The sequence below is a fragment of the Notechis scutatus genome, chromosome Z (assembly GCF_049901735.1).
Source record: "Notechis scutatus isolate UNSWTSFEM ecotype Mainland chromosome Z, rNotScu1.2, whole genome shotgun sequence".
NCBI classification, from domain to species: Eukaryota; Metazoa; Chordata; class Lepidosauria; order Squamata; family Elapidae; genus Notechis; species Notechis scutatus.
The window spans coordinates 5,149,650-5,177,302 of record NC_142025.1 but is presented as its reverse complement, the minus strand read 5'-3'; the positions used below and the strand labels follow the sequence as shown (position 1 = coordinate 5,177,302).

Here is a 27,653-nt window from a genome sequence, read left to right as displayed (position 1 = left end):
GGGGAGGGGGGTTGCCTTGGGTTTTTGGCAAGAAAGCATTAAATAAAATTGAATTGTTTAACTGTGGCTGAATTCAGAATGCCTACCACAAAAAGATTGTAAAACGAAACACTGACACTTGGTGTTCTGCTTAATAATTGCCTCAACTTACCACCATAATTCTGCGCTCAATCGCTGTTGTAAGCTGAGGACTACCCATATTATATATGCTGTCTTGAGTTATTAAAAAAAAAAAATCTGGCATATAAATCAAATAAATATTGGGGGGGGATATTTCCATGTGGCAACCATTCTTGTGTCACTTTTCCATCTGTGTTGATTATTCAGGCACTCTCTTACTGGGACTAAATTTGAAAGTATTGCAAAACCATTAAGAGGGTAAACAAACAAATGGCATAGGGGAACAGGATTGTTTTGGAGAAGATGTAATGTATTAAAGCAGAGGTCTCCAACCTTGGCAACTTTAAGACTTGTGGACTTCAACTCCCAGAATTCCTCAGCCAGCAAGCTGGCTGAGGAATCTGGGAGTTGAAGTCCACAAGTCTTAAAGTTGCCAAGGTTGGAGACCTCTGTATTAAAGCACATTCTTCAGGCACTTATTTATCTAGAAGAGAGTTATTTCTGTGGTCTCCCAAGTCCTTTTAGACATCTTCTCTGTAACTGAGCATCTTCAGTGCCACTGAAGCAACTTTTAAATATAGAAACACTGAGATTGCAAGCCAGCGAATGAGTTTGTAACAAGGGGAAGTTGCTGGAATTCTAAACCAAGCTAGACTCTCAGCCCTGTGATCTCACCCCGTATCTTTGCCGAGGTGCATTTTTATCTTATCTGGTTAAACTACTATTAGTTTTTTTCCACAGGGTGTTCAAGGTGTGTCTCTTCCTTGACTCAGCCAAGTATGTTGCTGAAAATTGTCTTTCGTGGGGCAGGAAAGGTGAAATATTTTGACTCAAGGAATGAAAATGTGGCCTAAATGAAATTAAAGATGAATATATCTGGTTTTTTTTTTTAAAATGTACAAAGCGTTGTGTTAACCAGGTTGCTTCTGGAAATGGAAGGGAAGTCCAGTTTGGGAAGCAGGGGTTGACTTAAGAGATGGATTTTTGAGACTCAGAAATGAGAGAACAGCTAATTTGCTGATTTTTTTTCATTGTAGGAATTTAGGGAGAGTCCTACAGTAAATAACAGCTTTGTTTCTAATGGAGATGTTTTATAAGTCAGCAGCCAATTTTTGCCCTCCTCCTCCTTCTCTCTGACAGCAGTCATTTATTTTCCTTTTTAAAAAAAATTCAATGAAGAAATTTATCAAAACATTAACACTCTCATACAGCTTGGCACGCATTGAGTTGGCTTCATAGTGTCTCAAATAGCTTAGGTTTTTATGTATATTCTTTCTTCTGCTTTTTCTGCACAACCATTAATCTAATTTGGCTTCGTTCATGCCTTGCCGTGAGTGATCAGTTCTTTAATTGTGGCTTACATCGCAATTTACCAAATCAGCAAAGCCACAAATGATAGATTTTAGTTCACAATGGCCGGTTCTCCTGGCAGTCTTACCCCCAAATCAGAGAAAGTGTTTTGTGGCCTAGACTAGAACAGAGTTTCTCAAACTTGGTAACTTTAAGATATGTGGACTTCAAGTCCCAGAATTCCTTAGACAGCATTCGGGTGCTTCAGTTATGGTTGTTTCACATGACCACATTTTAAGATAGTTTTGTGGGGGGGAATGGCATTTACTTTCAGTTTTTGGCAAAACCAGCCTATCACGAACCATGGGTTTGCTTAACAATTAATGCAGGAAAGATGGTAAAATCTGATCCAACCCACTTTATGACTATCACAACATAGGACGTATTGACCACTCTCCATTACAGTCGTAACACGAGAATTACCTACATTGCTCTGGTACAATTTCTTCCCAAGCTGTCTTCCCTTGCGCTTATTTTGCACAAAAATTGTCATTTTTATCCTAAAGTCCTTCTGTTACTTTTCCACATGGCAACTCATGTATGTCAAATGTTTCCTGGTGAACAAGATATGAGTAAATTCTTTCTACAAAGATTCCAGTTTCTGCAAAGAACCAGTTTCTACCAAGCTTCCTTATCAGGAGATGTATCTGTTGCAAGGTTTGTATTTAACACGGGGATTATAGAGTTGTTCAGGTTTTTTTTTTAAAGAAAAACAATTCAGGGATTAGCGCTGCGCAATTTCCCATGTTAAAAGTGGAGCTTTCGTTCCTTTTTTCGACAATGCACGTAATCCTTGACTTATAAACACAGTTGAGCCCAACACTTCTGTTGCTAAACAAACAAACAAACAAAAAAACCAGTCCAGTTGTCTTTTGAAAAAGCATTTTTTAGCTAAGTACCACAGTTGCTAAGCCAGTTTTGCCCCACTCCGCCATTTTTCTTGCCACAGTTATTAAGTGAATCACTGCAGTTGTGAAGTTAGTAACCCGATTGCTAAGTGAATCTGGCTTCCCCATCAACTTTGCTTGCCAGGTGGTTACAAAAGGGGATCACGTGACCCTGGGAACACTGCAATTGTTGTAAATACACTCCAGTTGCCAAATGGCCAAATTTTGATCATGTGACCATGGGGATGCTGCAATGGCTGTAATTGTGAAAAACAGTCATAAGTTGCTTTTTTCAGTGCCATTGTTAACTTTGAATGGTCACTAAACAAATGGTTGTAAGTTATGGATTACCTAACTATGTTGCAAAGGCTACCAATATTATAGAGAGTAATTAAGGAGATACCTGGAAAATCAACCTATGATTACAAGATGAAACAAGGAAAAGTAGCAGAGAGAGGGGAAGCTATTCCATTCCAAGACATGTCTATGGAGATCCAGGTCACGGTTGTCCCAATGGTGCTTTTTCAAAAGGCAACTGGACTTTCTTTGTTTTTCCTTGAAGACATTTCGCTTCTTATCCAAGAAGCTTCTTCAGTTCTGACTGACTGAAAAACAAAGAAAGTCCAGTTGCCTCTTAACGGCCATTCCAAAACAGCTTCAGGGTGCCTGATAAATCAAAAGGCAAAGAAAACGGGTATCTAGGGAAAATAGTTTTATCTAAAGACACAGTCAGGAGAAAATGAATCACGGTCCTCAACATATGATCACAATTGAGCCCAACATTTATGTTGCAAAGTGAGAAATTTATTGTCAGTTTTGCCACATTTTTTACATGTTCTTGCCATATTTGTTAAGTGAATCACTGCAGTTGTTAAATTAATACAGTTAATCTGGCTTTCCCATTGACTTTGCTTGTCAGAAGGCTGCAAAAGGGGATTACATGATCCCGGGAAATAAATAAATACCAATATGAATATTTATTCATTCACGTTCATCATTTATTCATTCACAAATAAATATGACTCAGCTGGCAAGCGGCTGAATTTTGATCACATGACCATGGGGATGCTGCAAAGGTCATAAGTGTGGAAAATAGTCCTAAGTCACTTTTTTCAGTGCCGTTATAACTTGTCACTAAACTGTCACTAAAAGAACTGTGGTAAGTCAAAGACTAACTGTATATTTTCCGATTCAATTTGGTATATTAACTACAAAGTATGTTACTAGTCTAATGGTCTCCAAGCCTGTGGATCGTTTTAAAGTTGTTTTAGAACATTAATGTTTCAATGTTTTCCCCGCTGTTCAATTCTCAGGAAGATTCTCATCCCACTCTCAAAGCACAGTGCTCCACATAGATTAGAAGAAATTGTGACAACTACACATATACCCTATTATTTATCCATTTACTTGTTATATTTGAATTCTGCTGCCCTCTCTAAGGACTTCTGAAGCCTACGCTTAGGAAAAAAAGCAATTATCAAAGAACAATGCCCAAACCACGCATGAATAAACCATAACATTTTTATCAAAAGTCTGAAACTCAGAATCCATTTTAACTCTATTTTAACAGCCTTTATGAAAATAAAAAATGAGGTCATTTTGCTAGTTCATAGAGACTTCTGCAAATAAATTTCCACCTATCCCCTAAATTCAGCTTGATTCACACAGCAATTTAGGTTAATTTTACAGGCAGTCCTCTATTTATGATGGTGTTTGTCATAAATTGGGGTTCCCGCATGACCCATTTATTTTCATTACCTTTGCTGCAGCTGCCTTTAAGAGAATAAAAACTATTTAAAGTAGTTGCCCCAATTGTTAAGTGAATTCTGCAGCCATTAAATCAACCCATGGTTTGTTACTGGCCAGATTTGCTGAAAAACAGAAGTAAACATTGGTTTTCAGCAAACCGTCATGAAATTCTATCATATAACTGTTGGGCACTACAAATGGACATAAATCCATTTGTTGTTGGGTATCCAACATGTGATCACATGAGGCAGCCATCAGATCTTCTCAATTGGGCCCTAAATACCCCCAGGGAGGTTTGTCATAACTTTGATTGGTTGTAAATTGAGGATTACGGTAGCTGTGTCTACATTTCCATTTAGCCAATTAATATTCTTATGTATCAAACATCTAGATGAGAGAATGCTTTTTGTATTTGCCCTAATAGGCTGGATGTTTTTCTTATTCTTGGTTTGATCTATAAATTGCATGTCATCAAAATCTTTAAAATGAACCAGCCTGCAAACATATTCTACTTAGGTTTTTTAGAAAAGGTGTTGTTATTGACAAGTAAAAAAAATAGATCTGCATTTTAAAATCCCTTTTTATAGTTACAAACCAAGGCAAACAGCAGCAGAATTCACAAAAATCTTACCTCCACTTAGGAGCTTCATCACTAACCAAAGTTCATCTTTCACCACAAAAGAAGTATAGTAAGAGACAATGTTTGGATGGTGGCACTGACTCATTGCTTGAATTTCTTTCTGAAAGCGAAGAGGAAAAAGAAAGGAAAATCAACTTTCAGTTACTATTCTCTTAACCACCCTAAACTGAAGCAACAGGACACCAACACAAAAACCTTCATTTACAGATTTTCCCATGTGTGGACTTTAACTCCCAGAATTCCACCAGCCAGCATCATCATTGCTAAGAATTCTGGGAACTGAAACCTACCCACCTGAATTCAATCCAGGCTGGGAAATGCTAATATATAAGAAACAAAAGTTGAACCAAATCCTGGCTAAAAGGTGGCCCAGGCTTTGCAAAGATATCCCAGACAGATTGAACTACAACTCCCATAAACATAAGGGATGCAGCATTTGCTAGTGGGTGTTGGAAAATATGGGTCCACATTCCAGTTGATATACAGGTAGTCCTTGACTTATGATCATTCATTTAGCAACCGTTCGAAGTTATACAACTGCGCTGAAAAAAGGGACTTAGGACTTGTCCTCGCACTTACAACTGTCACAATATTCCCACGGGTCACATGATCAAATTTCAGGTGCTTGGCAACTGGCATGTATCTATGACAGCTGCAGAATAATATCATCACTATTTGTGGCCTTCCCAGGCAGCTTCTGACAACCAAAGTCAGTGGGGGAAACCAGATTCACTTAATGACCATGTGATTCACTGAACAACTGCAGTGAACCATTTAACAACTGTGGCAAAAAGTATTGCAAAATTGGACATAGCTCATGTAGTTTGCCTAGTAACGGAGATTCTGGTATCCACTGAGGCCTTAAGTCAAGAATTACCTGTATCTGCAGGAGGACAGCAAACCCATTTGATTGTAAACAAGGTATTGTTACTTGTACATAATTTACAAGTATATTATTATTTGGGTTCCTAAGATGATGGAACCCTGTTCCTTAGAGCCTCCCCAGCTTCCTCTCTGTTCCTAATTTTGTTCCCATTCTCTTGGGCAAAGAAGGGGCGCATTTCTGTTGGAAATCTGCAACTGAAAGTTTGGTTGGTGTCTGGGCAACGGCTGTTTTGTGACAGCCACAAGGCTTGCGGCTACTCAAGGTGAGGTTCCCCAAAAGTGCTACCAAATTCCAAACTTCCCTGAGGTCCCCAAGAAGGTTTAGGATGTTTGCTCCATTGTGCAATGTGCTAAAAACTCACCCACATCCAGCCTACCAAGCGAAAAGGAAGTGGCATTTCTTTTAGGGTTTTTTTTTAAATCCCTCTTTTATTGTTTATATAACTAATTCAAGATAGCAACCGTATCTTACCTTCCTTCTTTCTCCTATGTTTCCCCAACAGAGTAACACTGATTCAAGTCACCCAGCAGGCTTTCACACCTAAGGTAGGACTGCAACAAGGTAGGGCCATCACTCGGTGATTGGCCCAAAATCACTCAGCCAATTTTTATGGTCCTGCCTAAGACAGGACTAGAAGTGATCGTCTTCTGGGGATTGGCCCAAAGTCACCCAGCTGCCTTTCATGCCTAAGGTGGGACTATCCTGGTGCCTTAACGACTAAACAAATCTGGCTCTCCCATTAATTTTATTATTTATTCTTTACTTTCACTAAACAATACTATCTCAGCAAGTGCTAGCACTGGCCAACTTTTCCTGGGCACGGAAAACAAGCAGGGCCTGATCTGGTTTATGGTTTGATGAGAGACCATGCAGAGATTTTAGGGTTGTAGGCTAGACTAGGCAGTTAAAAAATACTCTGGAAAGAAATAATAATAAACCACTGGTTTGAAGAGGCTACGTGAGTTTGACCTGAACGAAAGATACCCTCTTCCCAAGCACCATGCTACCTGGGCTGATCTCCAAAACTTCAACCCTGATGATTAAGTACACAGGGACAATAAGGATGCAGGACTACCGATTGAGGAATTGAAGAAATATCCTGGAAAAAGGCAATTGGAAAACGATGCCACTTTGTTTTCCAGCAAGCTACATGGATATACAAGTAGTCCTTGACTTACAATCTTTCATTTAGTGACCGTTCAAAGTTACAAAGCATTGAAAAAAATGACTTGCGAGTATTTTTCACATTTACTACCATTGCAGCATCTCCATGATTACATGATCAAACAAAAAATTTTTTTTAATTTTTTTTTAATTGGTTTTTAAAACAAACATAAACAAACAAAACATAAAAACATCACATCATCTTCCATATATGTACATACAGTTTTGCCGGTTGGTTTACAAATTGTTTTGTGCTTCCATTTCATAGTCTTCAATTATAATTACATTGTATATAATCTCATATTTTCAATCAATATATTAAATACATTAATATCATTATTAATCAATCATTTGACTATACTTTTATTCATTCATGTTTTCCAAAATGATCATATTTTACTTAGTTTTGACAATTCATATTATCATCCCAGATCTATCCTACAATCATTTTGTAGATATAATAAGAAAAGAATACATCTTTATATATTTATTATTTTCTAAAAGTCTACATAGTTCATTGCTATATTTTATTGTCTAACCATTGATAGAATAGATCCCAAATTTTATAAAATTGTTTATCCTCTTGTTCTCTAATTTCAAATGTCAATTTACTCATTTCAGCACATTCCAGTATTTTCTTAATGATTTCCTCCTGTGATGGTATTTTCTCATTTTTCCAGTTTTTAGCAAATACAATCCTAGCCGCTGTTAATACATTTACAATCAGGTATTTCAAGTCTTTACTATATATTTCAGGTAAAATTCCCAATAAAAATATTTCTGGTTTCAAATCTATATGCTTTTTTGTCATTTTTTTCCAACCACGTGTGGATTTTAGTCCGGTATTTTTAGCATCCGCACAAGTCCACCACATATGGTAACATGAGCCAGGTATCTGATGACATTTCCAACATTTTTCGGATTTATTCTTGAACATTCTTGCTATTCTTGTCGGGGGAAAGTGCCACCTGTAAAACATCTTATACCAATTTTCTTTATATGCTGTTGACGTTGTTATTTTATAATTTTGAGACCACAATTTTTGCCATTTCTCTAGATCAATCCCATATCCAAAATTCTTCCCTCAAGCAATCATAGTTTCTTTAATTTGTTCTTCTTCTAGTTTAATTTCTAATAAATATCCATACAATTTTTTAATCACCTTTTCATCAGTACCTGTCAAAATCTTATCTAAGTCAGTCATTTTATCATAGAAACCTTCTGTTTTAGAATCTTTATCATACCTTGAATGTATTTGCGCATATGAAAACCAATTCATCTTTATACCTTGTTCCTCTAGTTTTTGTATAGATTTAAGTTCACCCTTTTCATTCAATATTTCACCATATCTAACTGTTTGTTCCTTTTTGTATATTATAGGATAAGAAAATGCTTCAATAGTCGATAGCCAGACTGGAATTTTCAAGTAACATTGTCTTTTAATCTTCTCCCAATTTAACCACAGAGACTCCCGTATATAATGTCTTCTAAAGTACCCCTGTGTTTTAGTTCCTTTATACCATAAAAAGCATGCCACCCCAACAACAGGTCATGTCCTTCTAATGTCAACAATCTAGTATTTCTTAATGTTATCCATTCCTTAACCCACATCAAATTTGTAGCTTGGTAATACAACTCCCAATTAGGCAAACCAAATCCTCCTCTTATTCTAGCATCTTGCAAAGGTTTTAACTTTATTCTCGCTTTCTTACCTTGCCATATATATTTCAACACAATTTTATTTAAATCTTCAAAGTAGTCTTTTCCAAGCCTAATTGGAATTGTTTGGAACAAATATAAAATTCTGGGTAATATATTCATCTTGATTGTTGATATTCTACCTATTAATGACAGTTGTAAATTTTCCCATTTCGCCAAATCTAGCGCTATCTGCTGTTAAGTTTGATATAATTATTCTCTTTTAGTGTACTGCATCTTGCTGTCAAGTATATCCCAAAATACTTGATCTTATTCGTGACCTGAATTTTCAATAGGTCTGCCAATTCTTCCTTTTGTCTTGATAGCATATTCTTTGTCAAGATCTTTGTCTTATCTTTATTTATTTTCAAACCAGCCACCTTTCCATATGTCTCCATCTTTTCTATCAATTTTGATGCTGTTTCTAGTGGGTTTTCTAAGATAAAAACCAGATCATCTGCAAATGCTTGCAACTTAAATTCTTCCTTTTTTATTTTCATCCCTTTTATATTCTTTTCATCTGTAATACTTCTGTTTAGCACTTCCAAAGTTAACACAAACAACAGAGGTGATAATGGGCACCTTTGTCTTGTTCCTTTTCTTATATCGATAGATTCTGTCAGTTCTCCCTCTATCATTACCTTTGCCGTCTGCTTATGATATATAGCTTCTATTGCTTGAATAAATTTTCTAGCCAAGCCCATCTGTTCCAGCAGTAATAACATGAATCGCCTATTCACATTATCAAATGCCTTCTATGCATCTAGAAATATCAAAGCCATTTGTTTTTCGGGATGTGCCTCGTAGTATTCCAAAGTGTCCAAGATTACTCTCATATTGTCTTTGATTTGTCTCTTTGGCAGAAATCCATTTTGGTCAGGATGGATAAAATTATTTAAATATTTTTAAGTCTTTCTGCCAATATTGAAGAAAAGATTTTATAATCTGCGTTTAGTACGGAGATAGGTCTATAGTTCTTGATTTGTAATGGATCGGTCTCCTCTTTTGAAACAAGTGTGATATAAGCTTCTGACCATGATTTAGGTATCCTCTTCTTTAACATAACTTCATTCATAACGTCTAGCAGTGGAAAATTCAATGATTCTTGTAATGTTTTGTAAAATTCTGCCGGAAGTCCATCTGGGCCTGGTGCCTTTTCATTATTTTGTTTCTTAAGTGCTTCAGTTAACTCCATCATCGTTATATTGCTTTCTAACATTGTTTCAATCTCTTTAGGTATCTGGGGTAAATTAGCATTCTGTTTAACTCTTTCCTCATCAATATTCTCTTGTGTGTATAGTTTCCCATAATAATCTCGAATAATTTCCTTCTTCTCTTTACTACCATAGCAAACTTGGCCTTGGTCATCTATTAATTGGGATATTTTCCTTGATTCTTTCTCCTTTCTCAATTTATATGCTAACCATCTACCTGGTTTATTTGCATCTTCAAAATAGTTCTGTTTGGCACCTCTAATTTTTTGTGCTAATTCTTCTTTTTCTATTAGACCCATTTTATGTTTGGTTATGTCCATTTTTAACTTAATGTCCTTTCTCTGTGGCATTTTCTGTAGCTCTTTTTCGAGTCCTTTATACTCATCTTCTAATGCCTTAGAGGCTAATCTTTTCATGGTATTTCTTTTCCTTGTATAGTCTATTATCAAGGCTCTGGCATGTGCCTTCATTGTATCCCATACATTCTGGATTGATGTATCTTCTTTTTGTTTTCTCCAAAGAAAAGGCCAATTCTTTCTCCATCCACTTTGTGAAGTCTTTTCCCTTTAAAATAGTATTATTTAACGTCCATCTAGATCTTCTTCTTTGTCCTTTCCATTTAATTGTCATTGGATTGTGATCTGCCCAAGTACTTGTTTCAATATTTATTTCTTGAATATTAGTTAACAATTCTGTTGACATCCATATCCTATCTATTCTGGACCATGATAAGTGTCTATTTGAGTAGAAGGTGTATTGTTTAGTTTTAGCGTTTCTTTCTCTCCATGTATCTTTTAAGTTTATTTCATCTACCATTTTAAAAAAAGATTTAGGGAGAGTCTTTCTATTTTGCTTTATTGTTTCTGTGCTGTGTAGTCCAGTTTATTGTCTACAATTCCATTAAAATCTCCCATCATAACTATATTAACATAGTCCAGTTCAACTATTTTCATATGTAATATTTTATAGAATTCTTCTTGTTTGTCATTCGGGGCATAAATTGCAATCAGGAGTGTTTTCAGATTATTGTCCATTATTTCCACCATTAATATTCTTCCATCGTCATCAGTATAAATCAATTTCGCTGAGATGGTCTCTTAAATATATAAAACCACTCCTCTTTTCTTACATTGTGTCAAGGAAGTGAATATTTTCCCTAATTTTGGCTGTATAAACAATTGCTCATATTGTTTTTTAATATGTACTTCTTGTAGGCAGATTATATCAATTTTTAATTTCTCTAATTTATGAAAGATTTTCCTTCTTTTAACGGCTGAGTTAAGTCCATTTATATTCATTGCAATCAATTTTTTCTCTTCCATGGTTATATTTTGTAATTAGGTTTGACAGCTCTCGTGGATCTTGGTTCACGTTTTTCTTTGGCTTCCTCCTTTCCACCTACTGCACCTTTTTCTTTTTCAGTCGTCATTTGGGAGTCCTCTTGGAATTCAATTAGTGAAATTTCTTTTTCTGCCTCTTCCTCCCCTCTGAAAAATTCTGTGTAAAATGATTCAGCTTTCTCAATTGAGTCAATTCTATATCTCTGTTCTTGCCATGTAAACATTAAACCTTCTGGAATCAGCCATCTATAATTCACCTCTTTTTTAAGTAATAATTTGATCAAGAATCGGTATTCCCTTCTCATCTCTCTCACTCTTCAGGGTACTTGTTTCAAGACCACAATCTCCTTATCTTTATATTTCAATGTTTTCTCTCTTGCCACTTGCAATATTTGCATTTTAATGGCTTTCTTTGTAAATCTGATGTGAACTTCTCTTGGTAAGCTATTTCTCATTGCATATCTTGTGAAGACTTGATAAACCTCACCTATTCCATCCATCATCTTCTCTTCAGTTATTTCCAAAGCTTCAGCCAATATTTCTATCATTATCTCAGCTAGATTTTGTCCTTTTTCTTCCTCTATGTTTTGGAATCTAAGATAAAATTCTTATCTGTCCATCTCCCATCTCAGCATACCACTTTTATCTTGTTCAACCACAGTTAATCTGTTATCAATGTCTCCAATCTTCTTGTCTCTTTGTTTATCTTCTTCTTCAATTTTTTGGAGTCTCTCATCATACTTCATCATCATTTGTTGGATGTTCTCCACTTTTTCATCGGTTTTCCCTGTTCTTTGTTCAATGTTCTCTGTTCTTTGTTCAATGTTCTCTATTCTCTTTTCAATATTCTCTGATCTTGTTTGAATATTTTGAATTCCTTGCATAATCATCTGCAGGGTCACTTTTTCTTGTTCTGCTGGGTCACTTTTTCTTGAACCAGGAGCTGTTAATTTCCTACTCATTTTGAGGAGTTCAAAATCTTCAGGTTCTTCTAGACCTTAATCCAGTTGTAAAATAACCAATTGCAGTTCCAAATAAAAATAGTAGGAAAAAAGTAGGAGAATAGTAAGAAAAGAGTAGCCAAATAGTAATAATAATAGAAAAAGAAGAAAAAATTTCTTCAGGTTCTTGTATACTTTAATCCAATCAGTTAGTTAGATGACAGTAAAAATTCAAAAATGAAGGAAAAGACCATGAACACACCATGAACACACACAAAAGAAAAAGTTGTAAAATCCTAAAAAAGGCAAAAAAGTGAAGAAAAAGGCTAAAAAAAAAAAAGGAAAAATTCTTCAGGTTCTTCAACACCTTAATCCAATTAAGAGATCTCAAATATAAAAGTATGCATAAAAATATACCAAAAAGAAAAAAAGAAAAAGAAAAAAAAACCCAATATGGAAGGTAGATGGAAAGTCAAAAATACCAGGAAGGGAAAGAGAAGAAAAAGGCCACTCCCTTAAAAAGAAAAGGAAGGGAAGCATTAATACTAAAGCTTTTCCTTTAAAATAAAAAGCAGACGAGAAATTTAACTTCCAAAGACAAGAAAAACAAAAACAAAGACAAGTTCCAGAGAGCCAAAATCCAAATAGCTATTGCAAAAAAAAAAAGTAAACTGATGAGGAGGGGTAGCAAAGTTTAAAAAGAATAAAAAGAACACACTGCACTTTGTTCGATTATCCAAGGCTCTTCTCCAGAGACTTATCACCTTTTCTTTTCCTAAGCTTCAACACCAGACTCCAGCTGTTGATAGAAACCCAGAAGAGCACCTGTAATAATACTCTCCCGTGCTCTTCCCTCTTAGCTTATCAAGCAGGCAATGTCCTTGAAACAAAGTCTCAGTTCTTTCTCAGCTTTGTCTGGTCAAAAGAAAAATAGAATATTTCCAAGCCTCTAGTTGGCAGTGTTACAAAGTTTCTTTAGCTTTCACTTTCCCCCTCCTTTTCCAAGCAAAATATAATAAGAATTAATTTTTTAAAAAAAGAAAAAGATTTTTAAAAATAACTAAAAGGGAGTCTCTGGCTTAAAATATTATAAAATCAAAAAGGAGAGAAGAATATATAAAAAGAAGAAAAGAACCAGTCCAGTTTCAAAATATAAGATCATGTGTAGAAAATCCAGCAATGAGAAAAAAAATATTACTTTGACATTCCTGTTTAAAATCGCCGCTTAATCACTTCTGTCAAAACTTTTACAGATTCTTTCTTTCCCTTAGGGTGTCCTTTCAAGTCTTAAAATAAAGAAAAAGTTCTCACACACTCTCTCTTTCCGTTCTCTTCCGTTTCGAGCTGTCCCAACTTCAGCAGCTTTAATGGCTGCCTCTTTGCGCTGGCAAAGAGCTTCTCCTGGATCTACCAGGGACTTTGCGGTATCCCTGGGATCGACAGGATGCACTCTTTACATTCACCATCTCTTCGGGACGTTTTAGATCCACTTGGACCGTCCAGGAGCAAAGATATCAGCTGCGATCTCAGATCTCCAAGATCGCATGCCGTATCGTCGCGACGCCAGCTCCGCCCTCCCCACATAATCAAAATTTGGGCGCTAGGCAACTGGCTCATATTTATGGCAGTTTCAGTGTACCAGTGCCACGTGATCCCTTTTTGTGACCAGTGACAAGCAAAGTCAATGGGGAAGCCAGATTCACTTAACAACCGTATTCTAACTTAACAAGTGCATTGGTTCACTTCACAACTGTGCCCAGAAAGGTTGTAAAATGGGGCAAAACTCGTTTAAAAATTGTCTTGCTTGGCTTGGCAACAGAAATTTTGGCCTCAATTGTGGGAGTTAAGTCAAGGACCACCTGTACCTAGAGCTCCGCTTGAGAGAGACTTTTTAAACTGGATGTGAAATTTTTTTCTAAATGGTGGGAGATGAGTTTTTTTTTTTAAATCATAGAAGGACACCATGCATCTCTTTAGGGACTCTGATACACAAGCATAAAAGAAAACTATTCATACTGTTGCCGAATATAAAATTGGCTCTCAGGATTTGCTCCTTGTTGGCCAGACAATCCTGAATATACATAATACTTGATTTAACCATTTGTTCAGCAACCGTTCCAAGGTACGATGCTGCTGAGTGAATTGTACTTACAACAAGTCCTTGAAGTTGTCCTAGCAGATAGACAGTCACATGACTACAATATGGGCATTTGGCAATCAGTTTGCATTTATGACTAATTGCAACGCTCTGTGATCATGTGACCAGTATTTGCAATCGTCCCTGATGGCTTCCCTAGAAAGTCAATGGGGAAGCCTGCAGGGAGGGTTAGAAGTCACTGAATCACCTCATCCATGCACCCTCCCCAAACCTTGCCTCCCTCACCATTCATGCATCTTAAATACCTTAATATCTTAAATATCCTCTCTGACCCTCCCCATGCCTCTTTCACACCCCTGACTCCTCCACAGGCCCTCCCTCACCTGTCAACGGCCAATTACTTTCAATAGACACGTCTGAAAGCTGAAAACTGAACGGTTTTATTCAAAGCCGCAAATGAGCAGACTTATAGATCAAGGAACACATACACATATGTAACTGTTACTAAAGAAATTTTCAAAAGATTGAAAGCAATACAAATCTTAAAAAAGAAAAGTAAAGAAGGGGAAGGGGAAAAGGAAAAGGAAAGGAAAGTGGAAGGGAAGGAAGAAGAAATAAAGGAGGGAGGGAGGGAGGGAGAGAAGAAGAAAGGAAGGAGGGAGGAGAAAGGAAGGGAAAAGGAAAGGGAAAGGGAAGGAAAGGGAAAGGGAAGGGAAAATAAGGGAAAGGGAAAGGGAAAGGGAAAAGAAGGGAAAGGAAAGCAAAGAGCAAGGGAAAAACAGGGAAAGGAAAGGGAAAGAAAGGGAAAGGGAATGCAAAGGGAAGAGGAAGGGGAAGGGAAGGAAAGGAAAGGAAAGAAAGGGAAAGGGAATGCAAAGGGAAGAGGAAGGGGAAGGGAAGGGAAAGGAAAGGGGAAGGGAAAGGAAAGGGAAGGGAAGGGAAAGGAAAGGGAAAAGAAGGGAAAGGGAAAGCAAAGGGGAAGGAAAAAAACAGGGAAAGGAAAGGGAAAGGAAGGGAAAGGGAAAGCAAACGGGAAGAGAAAGGGAAAGGGAAAAGAAGGGAAAGGGAAAGCAAAGAGCAAAGGAAAAAACAGGGAAAGGAAAGGGAAAGAAAGGGAAAGGAATGCAAAGGGAAGAGGAAGGGGAAGGGAAGGGAAAGGAAAGGGGAAGGAAAGGGAAGGGAAGGGAAAGGAAAGGGAAAAGAAGGGAAAGGGAAAGCAAAGGGGAAGGAAAAAAACAGGGAAAGGAAAGGGAAAGGAAGGGAAAAAGAAAGCAAACGGGAAGGGAAAGGGAAAGGAAAAGAAGGGAAAGGGAAAGCAAAGAACAAGGGAAAAAACAGGGAAAGGAAAGGGAAAGGAAGGGAAAGGGAAAGCAAACGGGAAGGGAAAGGGAAAGGGAAAAGAAGGGAAAGGGAAAGCAAAGAGCAAGGGAAAAAACAGGGAAAGGAAAGGGAAAGAAAGGGAAAGGGAATGCAAAGGGAAGAGGAAGGGGAAGGGAAGGGAAAGGAAAGGGGAAGGGAAAGGAAAGGGAAGGGAAGGAAAGGAAAGGGGAAGGGAAGGGAAAGGGAAAGGGAAGGTGAAGGGGAGGAAAGGGAAGGGGAAGGGAAGGGGAAGGGAAACCAAAGGGGAAGGGAAAGGAAGGAAAGGGAAAGCAAAGGAAAGGGACAGGGAAAGGAAAGGGAAAAGAAGGGAAAGGGAAAGCAAAGGGGAAGGAAAAAAACAGGGAAAGGAAAGGGAAAGGAAGGGAAAGGGAAAGCAAACGGGAAGGGAAAGGGAAAGGGAAAAGAAGGAAAGGGAAAGGAAAGAGCAAGGGAAAAAACAGGGAAAGGAAAGGGAAAGAAAGGGAAAGGGAATGCAAAGGGAAGAGGAAGGGTAAGGAAGGGAAAGGAAAGGGAAAGCAAAGAGCAAGGGAAAAAACAGGGAAGGAAAGGAAAGAAAGGGAAAAAGAATGCAAAGGGAAGAGGAAGGGAAGGGAAGGGAAAGGAAAGGGGAAGGGAAAGGAAAGGGAGGGAAAGGGAAACCAAAGGGGAAGGGAAAGGAAGGGAAAGGGAAAGCAAAGGAAAGGGACAGGGAAAGGAAAGGGAAAAGAAGGAAAGGGAAAGCAAAGTGGAAGGAAAAAAACAGGGAAAGGAAAGGGAAAGGAAGGAAAGGGAATGCAAACGGGAAGGGAAAGGGAAAGGGAAAAGAAGGGAAAGGGAAAGCAAAGAGCAAGGGAAAAAACAGGGAAAGGAAAGGGAAAGGAAGGGAAAGGAATGCAAACGGGAAGGGAAAGGGAAAGGGAAAAGAAGGGAAAGGGAAAGCAAAGAGCAAGGGAAAAAACAGGGAAAGGAAAGGGAAAGGGAATGCAAAGGGAAGAGGAAGGGGAAGGGAAGGGAAAGGAAAGGGGAAGGGAAAGGAAAGGGAAGGGAAGGAAAGGGGAAGGGAAGGGAAAGGGAAGGTGAAGGGGAGGAAAGGGAAGGGGAAGGGAAGGGGAAGGGAAACCAAAGGGGAAGGGAAAGGAAGGGAAAGGGAAAGCAAAGGAAAGGGACAGGGAAAGGAAAGGGAAAAGAAGGGAAAGGGAAAGCAAAGTGGAAGGAAAAAAACAGGGAAAGGAAAGGGAAAGGAAGGGAAAGGGAATGCAAAGGGAAGAGGAAGGGAAGGGAAGGGAAAGGAAAGGGGAAGGGAAAGGAAAGGAAGGGAAGGGAAAGGAAAGGGAAGGGAAGGGAAAGGGAAGGTGAAGGGGAGGAAAGGGAAGGGGAAGGGAAGGAAACCAAAGGGAAGGGAAAGGAAGGGAAAGGGAAAGCAAAGGAAAGGGACAGGGAAAGGGAAAGGGAAAAGAAGGGAAAGGGAAAGCAAAGTGGAAGGAAAAAACAGGGAAAGGAAAGGGAAAGGAAGGGAAAGGAATGCAAAGGGAAGAGGAAGGGAAGGGAAGGAAAGGAAAGGGAAGGAAAGGAAAGGGAAGGGAAGGGAAAGGAAAGGGGAAGGGAAGGGAAAGGGAAGGTGAAGGGGAGGAAAGGGAAGGGGAAGGGAAGGGAAACCAAAGGGGAAGGGAAAGGAAGGGAAAGGGAAAGCAAAGGAAAGGGACAGGGAAAGGGAAAGGGAAAAGAAGGGAAAGGGAAAGCAAAGTGGAAGGAAAAAAACAGGGAAAGGAAAGGGAAAGGAAGGGAAAGGGAATGCAAAGGGAAGAGGAAGGGAAGGGAAGGGAAAGGAAAGGGGAAGGGAAAGGAAAGGAAGGGAAGGGAAAGGAAAGGGGAAGGGAAGGGAAAGGGAAGGTGAAGGGGAGGAAAGGGAAGGGGAAGGGAAGGAAACCAAAGGGGAAGGGAAAGGAAGGGAAAGGAAAGCAAAGGAAAGGGACAGGGAAAGGAAAGGGAAAAGAAGGGAAAGGGAAAGCAAAGTGGAAGGAAAAAAACAGGGAAAGGAAAGGGAAAGGAAGGGAAAGGGAATGCAAAGGGAAGAGGAAGGGGAAGGGAAGGAAAGGAAAGGGGAAGGGAAAGGAAAGGGAAGGAAGGGAAAGGAAAGGGGAAGGAAGGGAAAGGAAGGTGAAGGGGAGGAAAGGGAAGGGGAAGGGAAGGGAAACCAAAGGGGAAGGGAAAGGAAGGGAAAGGGAAAGCAAAGGAAAGGGACAGGGAAAGGGAAAGGGAAAAGAAGGGAAAGGGAAAGCAAAGTGGAAGGAAAAACAGGGAAAGGAAAGGGAAAGGAAGGAAAGGGAATGCAAAGGGAAGAGGAAGGGGAAGGGAAGGGAAAGGAAGGGGAAGGAAAGGAAAGGGAAGGGAAGGGAAAGGAAAGGGAAGGGAAGGGAAAGGGAAGGTGAAGGGGAGGAAAGGGAAGGGAAGGAAGGGAAACCAAAGGGGAAGGGAAAGGAAGGGAAAGGGAAAGCAAAGGAAAGGGACAGGGAAAGGGAAAGGGAAAAGAAGGGAAAGGGAAAGCAAAGTGGAAGGAAAAAAACAGGGAAAGGAAAGGGAAAGGAAGGGAAAGGGAATGCAAAGGGAAGAGGAAGGGGAAGGGAAGGGAAAGGAAAGGGGAAGGGAAAGGAAAGGAAGGGAAGGGAAAGGAAAGGGGAAGGGAAGGAAAGGGAAGGTGAAGGGGAGGAAAGGGAAGGGGAAGGGAAGGGAAACCAAAGGGGAAGGGAAAGGAAGGGAAAGGGAAAGCAAAGGAAAGGGACAGGGAAAGGAAAGGAAAAGAAGGGAAAGGGAAAGCAAAGTGGAAGGAAAAAAACAGGGAAAGGAAAGGGAAAGGAAGGGAAAGGAATGCAAAGGGAAGAGGAAGGGGAAGGGAAGGGAAAGGAAAGGGAAGGGAAAGGAAAGGGAAGGAAGGGAAAGGAAAGGGGAAGGGAAGGGAAAGGGAAGGTGAAGGGGAGGAAAGGGAAGGGGAAGGAAGGAAACCAAAGGGGAAGGGAAAGGAAGGAAAGGAAAGCAAAGGAAAGGGACAGGGAAAGGAAAGGGAAAAGAAGGAAAGGGAAAGCAAAGTGGAAGGAAAAAAACAGGGAAAGGAAAGGGAAAGGAAGGGAAAGGGAATGCAAAGGGAAGAGGAAGGGAAGGGGAAGGGAAGGGAAAGGAAAGGGGAAGGGGAAGGGAAAGGGAAGGAAAGGGAAAGGAAAGGGAAGGGAAAGGAAAGGGAAGGTGAAGGGGAGGAAAGGGAAGGGGAAGGGAAGGGAAGGGAAACCAAAGGGGAAGGGAAAGGAAGGAAAGGGAAAGCAAAGGAAAGGGACAGGGAAAGGGAAAGGGAAAAGAAGGAAAGGGAAAGCAAAGTGGAAGGAAAAAAACAGGGAAAGGAAAGGAAAGGAAGGAAAGGAATGCAAAGGGAAGAGGAAGGGAAGGGAAGGGAAAGGAAAGGGGAAGGGAAAGGAAAGGGAAGGGAAGGGAAAGGAAAGGGGAAGGGAAGGGAAAGGGAAGGTGAAGGGGAGGAAAGGGAAGGGAAGGGAAGGGGAAGGAAACCAAAGGGGAAGGGAAAGGAAGGGAAAGGGAAACCAAAGGAAAGGGACAGGGAAAGGAAAGGGAAAAGAAGGGAAAGGGAAAGCAAAGTGGAAGGAAAAAAACAGGGAAAGGAAAGGGAAAGGGAATGCAAAGGGAAGAGGAAGGGAAGGGGAAGGGAAGGAAAGGAAAGGGAAGGGAAGGGAAAGGGAAGGAAAGGGAAAGGAAATGGGAAGGAAAGGGAAGGGGAAGGGGAAGGGAAAGGGGAAGGAAAGGGAATGGAAGGAAGAAGAAAGAAAGGAGGGAGGGAGGGAAGAAGAAAGGAGAGTGAGAGGAAAAAGGAAGGGAAGGGGAAGGGAAAGGAAGGGAAAGCAAAGGGAAAGGGACAGGGAACAGGAAAGGGAAGGTGAAGGGGAGGAAAGGGAAGGGGAAGGGAAGGGAAAGGAAAGGGGAAGGGGCAGGGAAAGGGAAGGGAAGGGACAGGGAAAGGGAAGGGGAAGGGACAGGGAAAGGGAAGGGAAAGGAACAGGGAAAGGAAAGGGAAGGGATAGGGAAAGGGAAGGGAAGGCAAAGGGGAAGGGACAGGGAAAGGGAAGGGAAGGGATAGGGAAAGGGAAGGGACAGGGAAGGGAAAGGAACAGGGAAAGGAAAGGGAAGGGATAGGGAAAGGGAAGGGAAGGCAAAGGAAAGGGACAGGGAAAGGGAAGGAAGGGATAGGGAAAGGAAGGGAAGGCAAAGGGAAAGGGACAGGGAAAGGAAAGGGAAGGGATAGGGAAAGGGAAGGGAAGGCAAAGGGGAAGGGACAGGGAAAGGGAAGGGAAGGGATAGGGAAAGGAAGGGACAGGGAAGGAAAGGAACAGGGAAAGGAAAGGGAAGGGATAGGGAAAGGAAGGGAAAGCAAAGGGAAAGGGACAGGAACGGGAAAGGGAAGGTGAAGGGGAGGAAAGGGAAGGGGAAGGGAAGGGAAAGGAAAGGGAAAGGGGCAGGGAAAGGGAAGGGGAAGGGACAGGGAAAGGGAAGGGGAAGGGACAGGGAAAGGGAAGGGAAAGGAACAGGGAAAGGAAAGGGATAGGAAAGGAAGGGAAGGCAAAGGGGAAGGGACAGGGAAAGGGAAGGGAAGGGATAGGGAAAGGGAAGGGACAGGGAAGGGAAAGGAACAGGGAAAGGAAAGGGAAGTGATAGGGAAAGGAAGGGAAGGCAAAGGGGAAGGGACAGGAAAGGAAGGGAAAGGGAAGGGAAAGGGAAGGGAAAGGGAAGGAACAGGGAAAGGAAAGGGAAAGGGAAGGAAAGGGAAAGGAAAGGGGCAGGGAAAGGGAAGGGAAAGGGAAGGGATAGGGAAAGGGAAGGGAATGCAAAGGGGAAGGGAAAGGGACAGGGAAAGGAAAGGAAAGGGAAGGAAGAAGAACAAAAGGAGGGAGGGGGGAAGGGAGAGAGGGAAGGAGAAAGGAGGGTAGGAGGAGAAAGGAAGGGAAGAGAAGGGAAAGGGACAGGGAAAGGGAACGGAAGGGGAGGGAAAGGGAAAGGGAAGGGACAGGGGAGGGGAAGGAAAGGGAAGGAATAAGAAAGAAAGGAGGGAGGGAGGAAAGGATGGAAGAAAAAGGAGTGTGGGAGGAGAAAGGAAGCAAAGGGGAAGGGGAAAGGACAGGGAAAGGAAAGGGAAAGGGAAAGCAAAGGGGAAGGGAAAGGGAAAGGAAACGGAAAGGGAAGGAAAGGAAGCGAAAGGAAAAGCAAACGGGAAGGGAAAGGTACAGAGAAAGGAAAAGGGAAGGAAAAGGGGAAGGGAAGGGAAAGGGGAAAGGAAAAGGAAAGGGACAGAGAAATGGAAAGGAAAGGGAAGGGAAAGGAAAGGAAGGGAAAGGGACAGAGAAAGGGAAGGGAAAAGGACAGGGAAAGGGAAGGGAAAGCGAAACCAAAGGGGAAGGGAAAGGGACAGGAAAGAGGAAGGGAAGGGAAAGGGACAGGGAAAGGGAATGAAAGGGAAAGGGAAGGGAAGGAAGAACGAAAGGAGGGAGGGAGCGAGGGAGGGAGGGAAGAAGAAAGGAGGGTGGGAGGAGAAAGGAAGGGAATGAAAGGGGAAGGGGAAGGGGAAGGGGAAGGGGAAAGGGAAGGAAAGGAAAGGAAAGGAAAGGAAAGGAAAGGAAAGGAAAGGAAAGGAAAGGAAAGGAAAGGAAAGGAAAGGAAAGGAAAGGAGCAGCTTCTGGTCTAAAAATCACTAATTCATTTTTTTTTCATTTCAGCAAAAAGTACATGAGGTGTTTCCAACGACTAAACAAGGAGACCTGTTGAAGCCTAGAGCAAATGAACTATTAAGAAATTCAAGAATTGGCACACTCTGCTTGTCAAGTATATATATCAATTTAAATATTTCAACATTTTTGTAAAAGGCCTTTCAGATCCGAAGCAGTGCCATGCAGAAAGTTGCACCTAAAATGAAATTGCTGCACAAGGTTGCATAAGTTATTAATTTAAAAATACTCTTCTTAGAAGCAGGAATACAAGCCTTGCACCCTTTTCTTATATAGGTAGTCCTCGAGTTACAACCACAATTAAGCCCCAAATTTATATTGCTACGTGAAATATTTACATGAGTTTTGCCCCATTTTACCATCTTTCTTGCCATAGTTCTCACGTGAATCAGTGCAATTAAATTAGAAACATGATGATTAAGTGGCTTCCCCGTTGAATGTGCTTGTCAGGTCACAAAAACTGATCTCAGGACCCCAGGACTTTGCAACAGTCATAAATGTGAAAAATGGTCCTACGGCACTTTTTCAGAGCTGCTGTAACTTTGAATGGTCACTAAATGAACTCTGGTAAGTTGAGGACTACCTGTGCTTTCTAACTTCACACCCAACCATTATTTGATGTCACCCAGTGTCTCGTGTGTCTGCAGAGATAACAACCTTGGTTTTATATTAACATCTTCCAGTTATACAAGCATATTTCTATTCGTTCCTCCTGGCGCGCATAAAAGCCTTGCAAATTTAAATGTAAAACACTGCCAGTGTGTCTGAAGACAACATTCATCTTGAGATTTCTGCCTGCTAATTATAAACACGTCCTTGTTGCGAAGACTCAAGAAGCACCAAGATTTTGAGTCAGGGAAGGTCATGCTGGTTCTTACAGAAATTTTGAGCCTGGCGAAGGATTAAGTTTCAAGGCTTTCGAGAGACCTGAAAACATATTATGGAGGACAATTCCTTCCAAGAGAAGAAAAATAGGATTTTTTTCCCGATTCCTCTGGAATTTTTGACACTGGACATTGTAAAACAAAGGGATTTTGTTTTTCCTTGAGCCTGTCTATCCCCCTTATTCTAGACCATTGTTTTTTTTCTCAAACTTGGAAACTTTAGGATGCACAGATTTCAACTCGCAGAATTCCCTAGCCAGCCTTAAAGTCAGCACATCTTAAAATTGCAAAATGTGATAAAAATTGGTTTACTGTGTTGTAGGAACCTAGTCATTATGGTCAGTAATCAATGGTTTGCAGACTGTGCTGTGCAAGCCAGATCAAGACTGAACAAAGCTTGTTACATCTTATCCCAGAGAGTAAAATTAATTGTGGGTGTCCAGTTTGTCACAACTAAAACATTTGTCTGAATCTCTGTACTAAATCAGCATTTTCTCAACTTAGCAACTTTAAAATGGGTGTTCTTTAACTTCCACAAATTCTGGGAGTTGAAATCCATACATCCTAAATTTCTAAGGTTGAGAAATACTGCTCTAAACCATCTACGTTTTCGACAAGTGAACTTGCTGAATAAGTCTTTCAGCCCTAAATTGGCAAATATTGAAACCCAGTAAGATGTTTGACTATTTGAGCAGAATAAGAACAGATGTGGTGGCCGTCACCCAGATATCCTAGCACGGATGTCCTAACATTGCCCTGAATGTATTAGCAAAACAGGATTGCCAGATATGAGGATTCCTGAATGATAACACAAATCCCATTTATGCAGTCTCAAAATAGAATTGAACTGAACCACAATCCTCCTTGTGGCTTACACAGGAATAACTTCATTCACACTGAAGTCTGGACTAAACCACAAAGCCTATTGGCTTGGATGCCTAATTGCCACAGGAAGGGGAGAGCTTGTAAACTGGAAGCATACAGGAGACAGATCAGAAGTCTTTTTCTCATTACCATATATACCTTTCCTTTTTAATTGTTCTCTTGCAAGCTGTTCAAAAAGCAACTTATACTTTTCACCTTCTTGTTTTTCATACAGGATAAGTAAGGGACTATTTTATTTACTGAACATTAATTCCTTTATTTAAAATATTTATCTGGCTGTAACTAATTCAACCAAGTTAATTCTGGGCAACCTGAAACAAAAAATATTCAAGAAAGCTAACAAAAAGTATATAAGCTAGCAAACTGAAAGCTTGCAAACAATGAGGAAATAATAAAACAATAAAAGAGTCAAACAGCAGTAACACTGTTATCTCATCTAACGTTTTAATAATAATAATAAAAACACTAAGGGACCCACTAAAATTCCAACCAATCCCTGCCTCAAGAAGAATTATTACCATCACACCCCAAATCATAGTGATTTACAGACCCTAAATTAAGTGTGAAAGAACATGGGTGGAATTTTTGTACCAAGAGCTCGTCCATGCTGGTCTGGCATTTCTCAAGGTTGATCCGCTTAATTGCCACTTTTTCCTTCTTTGGGGTACAATAAGCTGCTTGGACCACAGCTGTTGCTCCACTCCCTGAAAAAGAACCACAAATACAAAATTAGGAAGGCAGATTTGCTCAAAAAGGAGGAATTAGGCCAGGGGTCCCCAAACTTGGCAACTTTAAGCCTTGTGGACTTCAACTCCCAGATTCCTGAGCCAGCTTTGCTGGCTGAGGAATTCTGGGAGTTGAAGTCCACAAGGCTTAAAGTTGCCAAGTTTGGAGGCCTCTGAGTTAGACAATGCTAGCAACAACTACATCTAGTCCTCAACTTACAGCCATTTATTTAGTGACTGTTCGAAGATATGTCAGTGCTGGGGGGGAAGTCAGGTTCTCGTGCTTATGACCAGTCCTCACACTTATGACCATCACATTATTCCTTGTGATCATATGATCACAATTCGGGCACTTGGCAGCTAACTCTCATTTATAACTGGTTGCAGCTTCCTCTGGTCATGCAATTGTGATATTTGTTACTTAAATTTAGTAGCTGGAGCAATGGAGTTGTACAATGAGCCAGAACAAATAGTTACAGTTGATTGATGGGAAAGGGCTGGCGCTTGTGTGAGGCAATCTGCGCTGTGATTGGTTGCTGTGGGTGCGGGGTGGGTATTACCCTTTCCCCCCGCCTTTTTTCTTCTGTGGGCTCTGCGATTTACCTCACGATGCTCCTGTTGGCCTGACTATCTTGTTCGCTGCATATATAAATGTAAAATATATTTATTTATATAACACTACAAGTTTGTGTCAGTGTCTCTGACTTCATTTGGACAGCTGCTGCGCCATGTCCGGCAAAAACAAAAAAGCAAAAAAAACACAAAAACCCACACATTGGAAAAATGGGTTCACACTTGTGCCCACAGAGTTTGTTTTAATAGTTATAGATAATGACTGGTATGGTTTATTCAATTCCACTCCCAATTTTTCATAAGTGAATGACTGCCTATACCTATTTGTTATTCAAACACAGTCCTTAACAAAAATGTTCCAGCTTAACAACATCTATAAACACTGACCACAAATTTCAATTACATACTAAATTAACATACTAAGGATTCTTTCCCCAGGATATTTTTCAAGCAAAACAACTGTTCCCATAAAGGGACTCTCAAATGCCCTTTTGCCTTTTATACCCAGAGGGAAAATGTTAAACAAGAACAACTTTGTTTACAAAATTGTCCTTGGTGCACCTAACCAAAACAATGTAAAGCTAATAAACAAACTTTTAAAAAAACAAACAGCTAAAGGGAAAGCAGTATCAGGAAAGGCAAAAACTTAGTTGAGAGAACACCCTCAACAAAGCAGATCAGCACAATACAATAGATCAAAGGGCATTCATTCCTGTTTCGATAAAACATCATCACACCAGTTTTTCTCAACCAAATGGTCAAATTGCATGGCTCTATTTTTTTTTTTAAAACAAGTTTTATTTTCAAGACAAACAATACATAGATACACATAAAACAAAACATAAAAGCATAAAAAATCTCTTATCTGAAAGTTGCTTAGTCCCGGGTTAAAACTCTTGGTACAGACACAAATTCAAATTCATATTCATTTTACATACCATTTCATATCTTATTAACATTTTCAGTTTTCTATATGTCTTCTCCTCTCCTTTAAATTTTCTCAATTTTATTTTATTTTATTTATCTCCTCTCAATTCATATCATAATATTTATTATTCTTTGTCTGTTCTATTCCAGCCAGCCCTTTATTTTCCTTCTTTAGAAAAAAGAAAAAACTTCTATACACTATATGGAGTATGATGCCTTTATCTCTTTCCCCTACATTTATAATACTTAATATAAAACACATGACATATATTGGGATTCTGTCTGGTACATTCTAAAATTATACTATATTATCAAAAATAATACAAATCTATTCATTAGTATTAATATTCATTCATATCTTAAACATTTAACTCATTACTTTTCAATTAAATCACATACTTTTATGGGAGCCCTATTTTCCATAGTTATATATTATATCCCTCATCAGATATTATAGCTCATTATTTCATTAAAAAATACCTCCTTCTTCTACTTCAATTCTCATTTCACAAGAAATTTCGCTAGTATACCATATTCTAATCATTAATATTAACAATCATTTATATCTTAAACATTTTATCCATTTCAATTAAATATCATGCCTTTGTGGGAACACTTATGCTTTTCAAAGATTATTACCCCACCCCCACATCACAATCTTGAATCATGTTTCGTTACAGTACTCCCTTTTCTTAACCAAAAATTTCACTAATTTATGTTAAATATTTTATCACATTTTAGGTTACATATTGTTTCTAATTTTCTATGTTTACTTCTAAATACAAGTATAAAAATGCAGTCTTATGTACCTTTCTAGAATCCCTTTAACCATAAAGTTTATCCATTATCTCTAAAAAAAAATTGCTTCTTAACATCTTGCTCCCCACCATTAGGACTTCTCATCCCTTCCTTTCTTTCTTGTTTCTTCTTCTCCTTGTCCTCTTTAACCCCTTGTCTCTCCACCTCCCTTTTATTCTGCTTTCCCCCTTTCTTTTGTTTCTTAACATAATGTCCCCTTTTCACCTTATTCTTCTCTTTTTGGGCTATTTTTCCAGATCTTAAAGACCTTTTTCCCTTTTTCTCTTGCTTTTTCTCTTCTCCAGTCAAAGTCATTTGTTCATCAAAGATGGCTTCTCCTTCTTTGTCCCCATCATCCTCATTCTGCTTCACATAAGTATAAACCGCCATTTCTAAGTATTGAAAAATAGTGTCAAGACCATCTTCCCCTCCTTGTTTTTCTCTTTCAAATTTTTGATATATAAGTTCCAATTCATCCATAGATGATGCCATTGTGTAAAGAAAAAGTTTTTCCAAACAACCACCCAGATGATTTAATCAGAAGTAATTTCCAAAGGTTCCAAAGTCACCAAACAATCCAAACAGACCATTTCTTTTAGATACCTTCTTATTCTTCACTTTCTCTTTATGGGGTTAAAGTAATCACAAATCCTTTTCAAATATATTTTTGGAAGTTTTTAAACTCTTTATAATTCTAGGCAATCTTCTCCTTATTTTCAAATTTTGCTCTAATTCTTTTTTTCACTCTCCCTTCCCACTCACAGCCAAAAAGGGTTGTTTTTTTCCGCTGTCACTTTAGGAAGGAGAGTAGAACAAAAAAAACTTTCCCCTTTAGAATATTCGCAGCTTAAAACTCTCACAGGGAACAATATATACTTAGCAGCCTTCAAGATTCCAGGTCATTTTCTCCCGTCTTGTCCCGGTTAGAATCAACTTTCACTTTTCTTTCAGCTTCCTCCCTCCTGGCACCTGCTTGTCCGGCTGCAGCTTTCTTCGTGGCGGCCATTGCTGACCGCCCGTTCCTCCGCCTCGGGAAAAGGGGTTTAGCCGGCTGGGGAGGGGGTTTGCGACACCCCAAACCCCTTGCCAGATCCCCCTGTCTTCAGCTGCCTCTGCGGGCAGCTATATCCCCCAGATCCAAATGGATCGGGGGAACCTTGGCGGTGAACGCAGCAGGGATCGCGCGGCCGCAAATCCTTGCCGCCGCCGAAAGGTTGCAAACCGGAAGTCTGCATGGCTCTATTTTTATTTTTATTTATTTTATTTGTCAATCGCTTACAAGATAATAGGTATAAGGATAAACATAGTTATGAATACAGGGACACACATAAGAAAAATAAAAGAAATAGGACCGGGACGGTAGGCACGTTGGTGCGCTTATGCACGCCCCCTACAGACCTCTTAGGAAAGGGGTGAGGTCAATAGTAGACAGTCTCAGGTTAAAGTTTTTGGGGTTTGGGGAAGAAACCACAGAGTCAGGTAGAGTATACTCTGAAATTGATTTGAATGTTACAAAGTAGGAAAAGCATCTATCTATCTATCTATCTATCTATCTATCTATCCATCCATCCATCCATCCATCCATCCATCCATCCATCCATCCAGCATTAAAACTCTCATTGTCTTTAACTGTTTGTCTGT

General features: G+C 39.7%; 1 protein-coding gene across 1 annotated transcript in view; it reads right to left on the bottom strand.

The window, feature by feature from the left end:
• The window catches only part of OXSR1 (oxidative stress responsive kinase 1), a 96,068-nt gene that overhangs the window by 56,391 nt on the left and 12,024 nt on the right, over positions 1–27,653 (bottom strand). Inside the window, exons 2-3 of the mRNA XM_087946383.1 lie at positions 23,581–23,693; positions 4,738–4,846 (exon numbers count right to left, since the gene is read on the bottom strand). Of these exons, the coding sequence (XP_087802509.1) occupies positions 4,738–4,846; positions 23,581–23,693 (222 nt within the window). The remainder of the gene's footprint in view (positions 1–4,737; positions 4,847–23,580; positions 23,694–27,653) is intronic.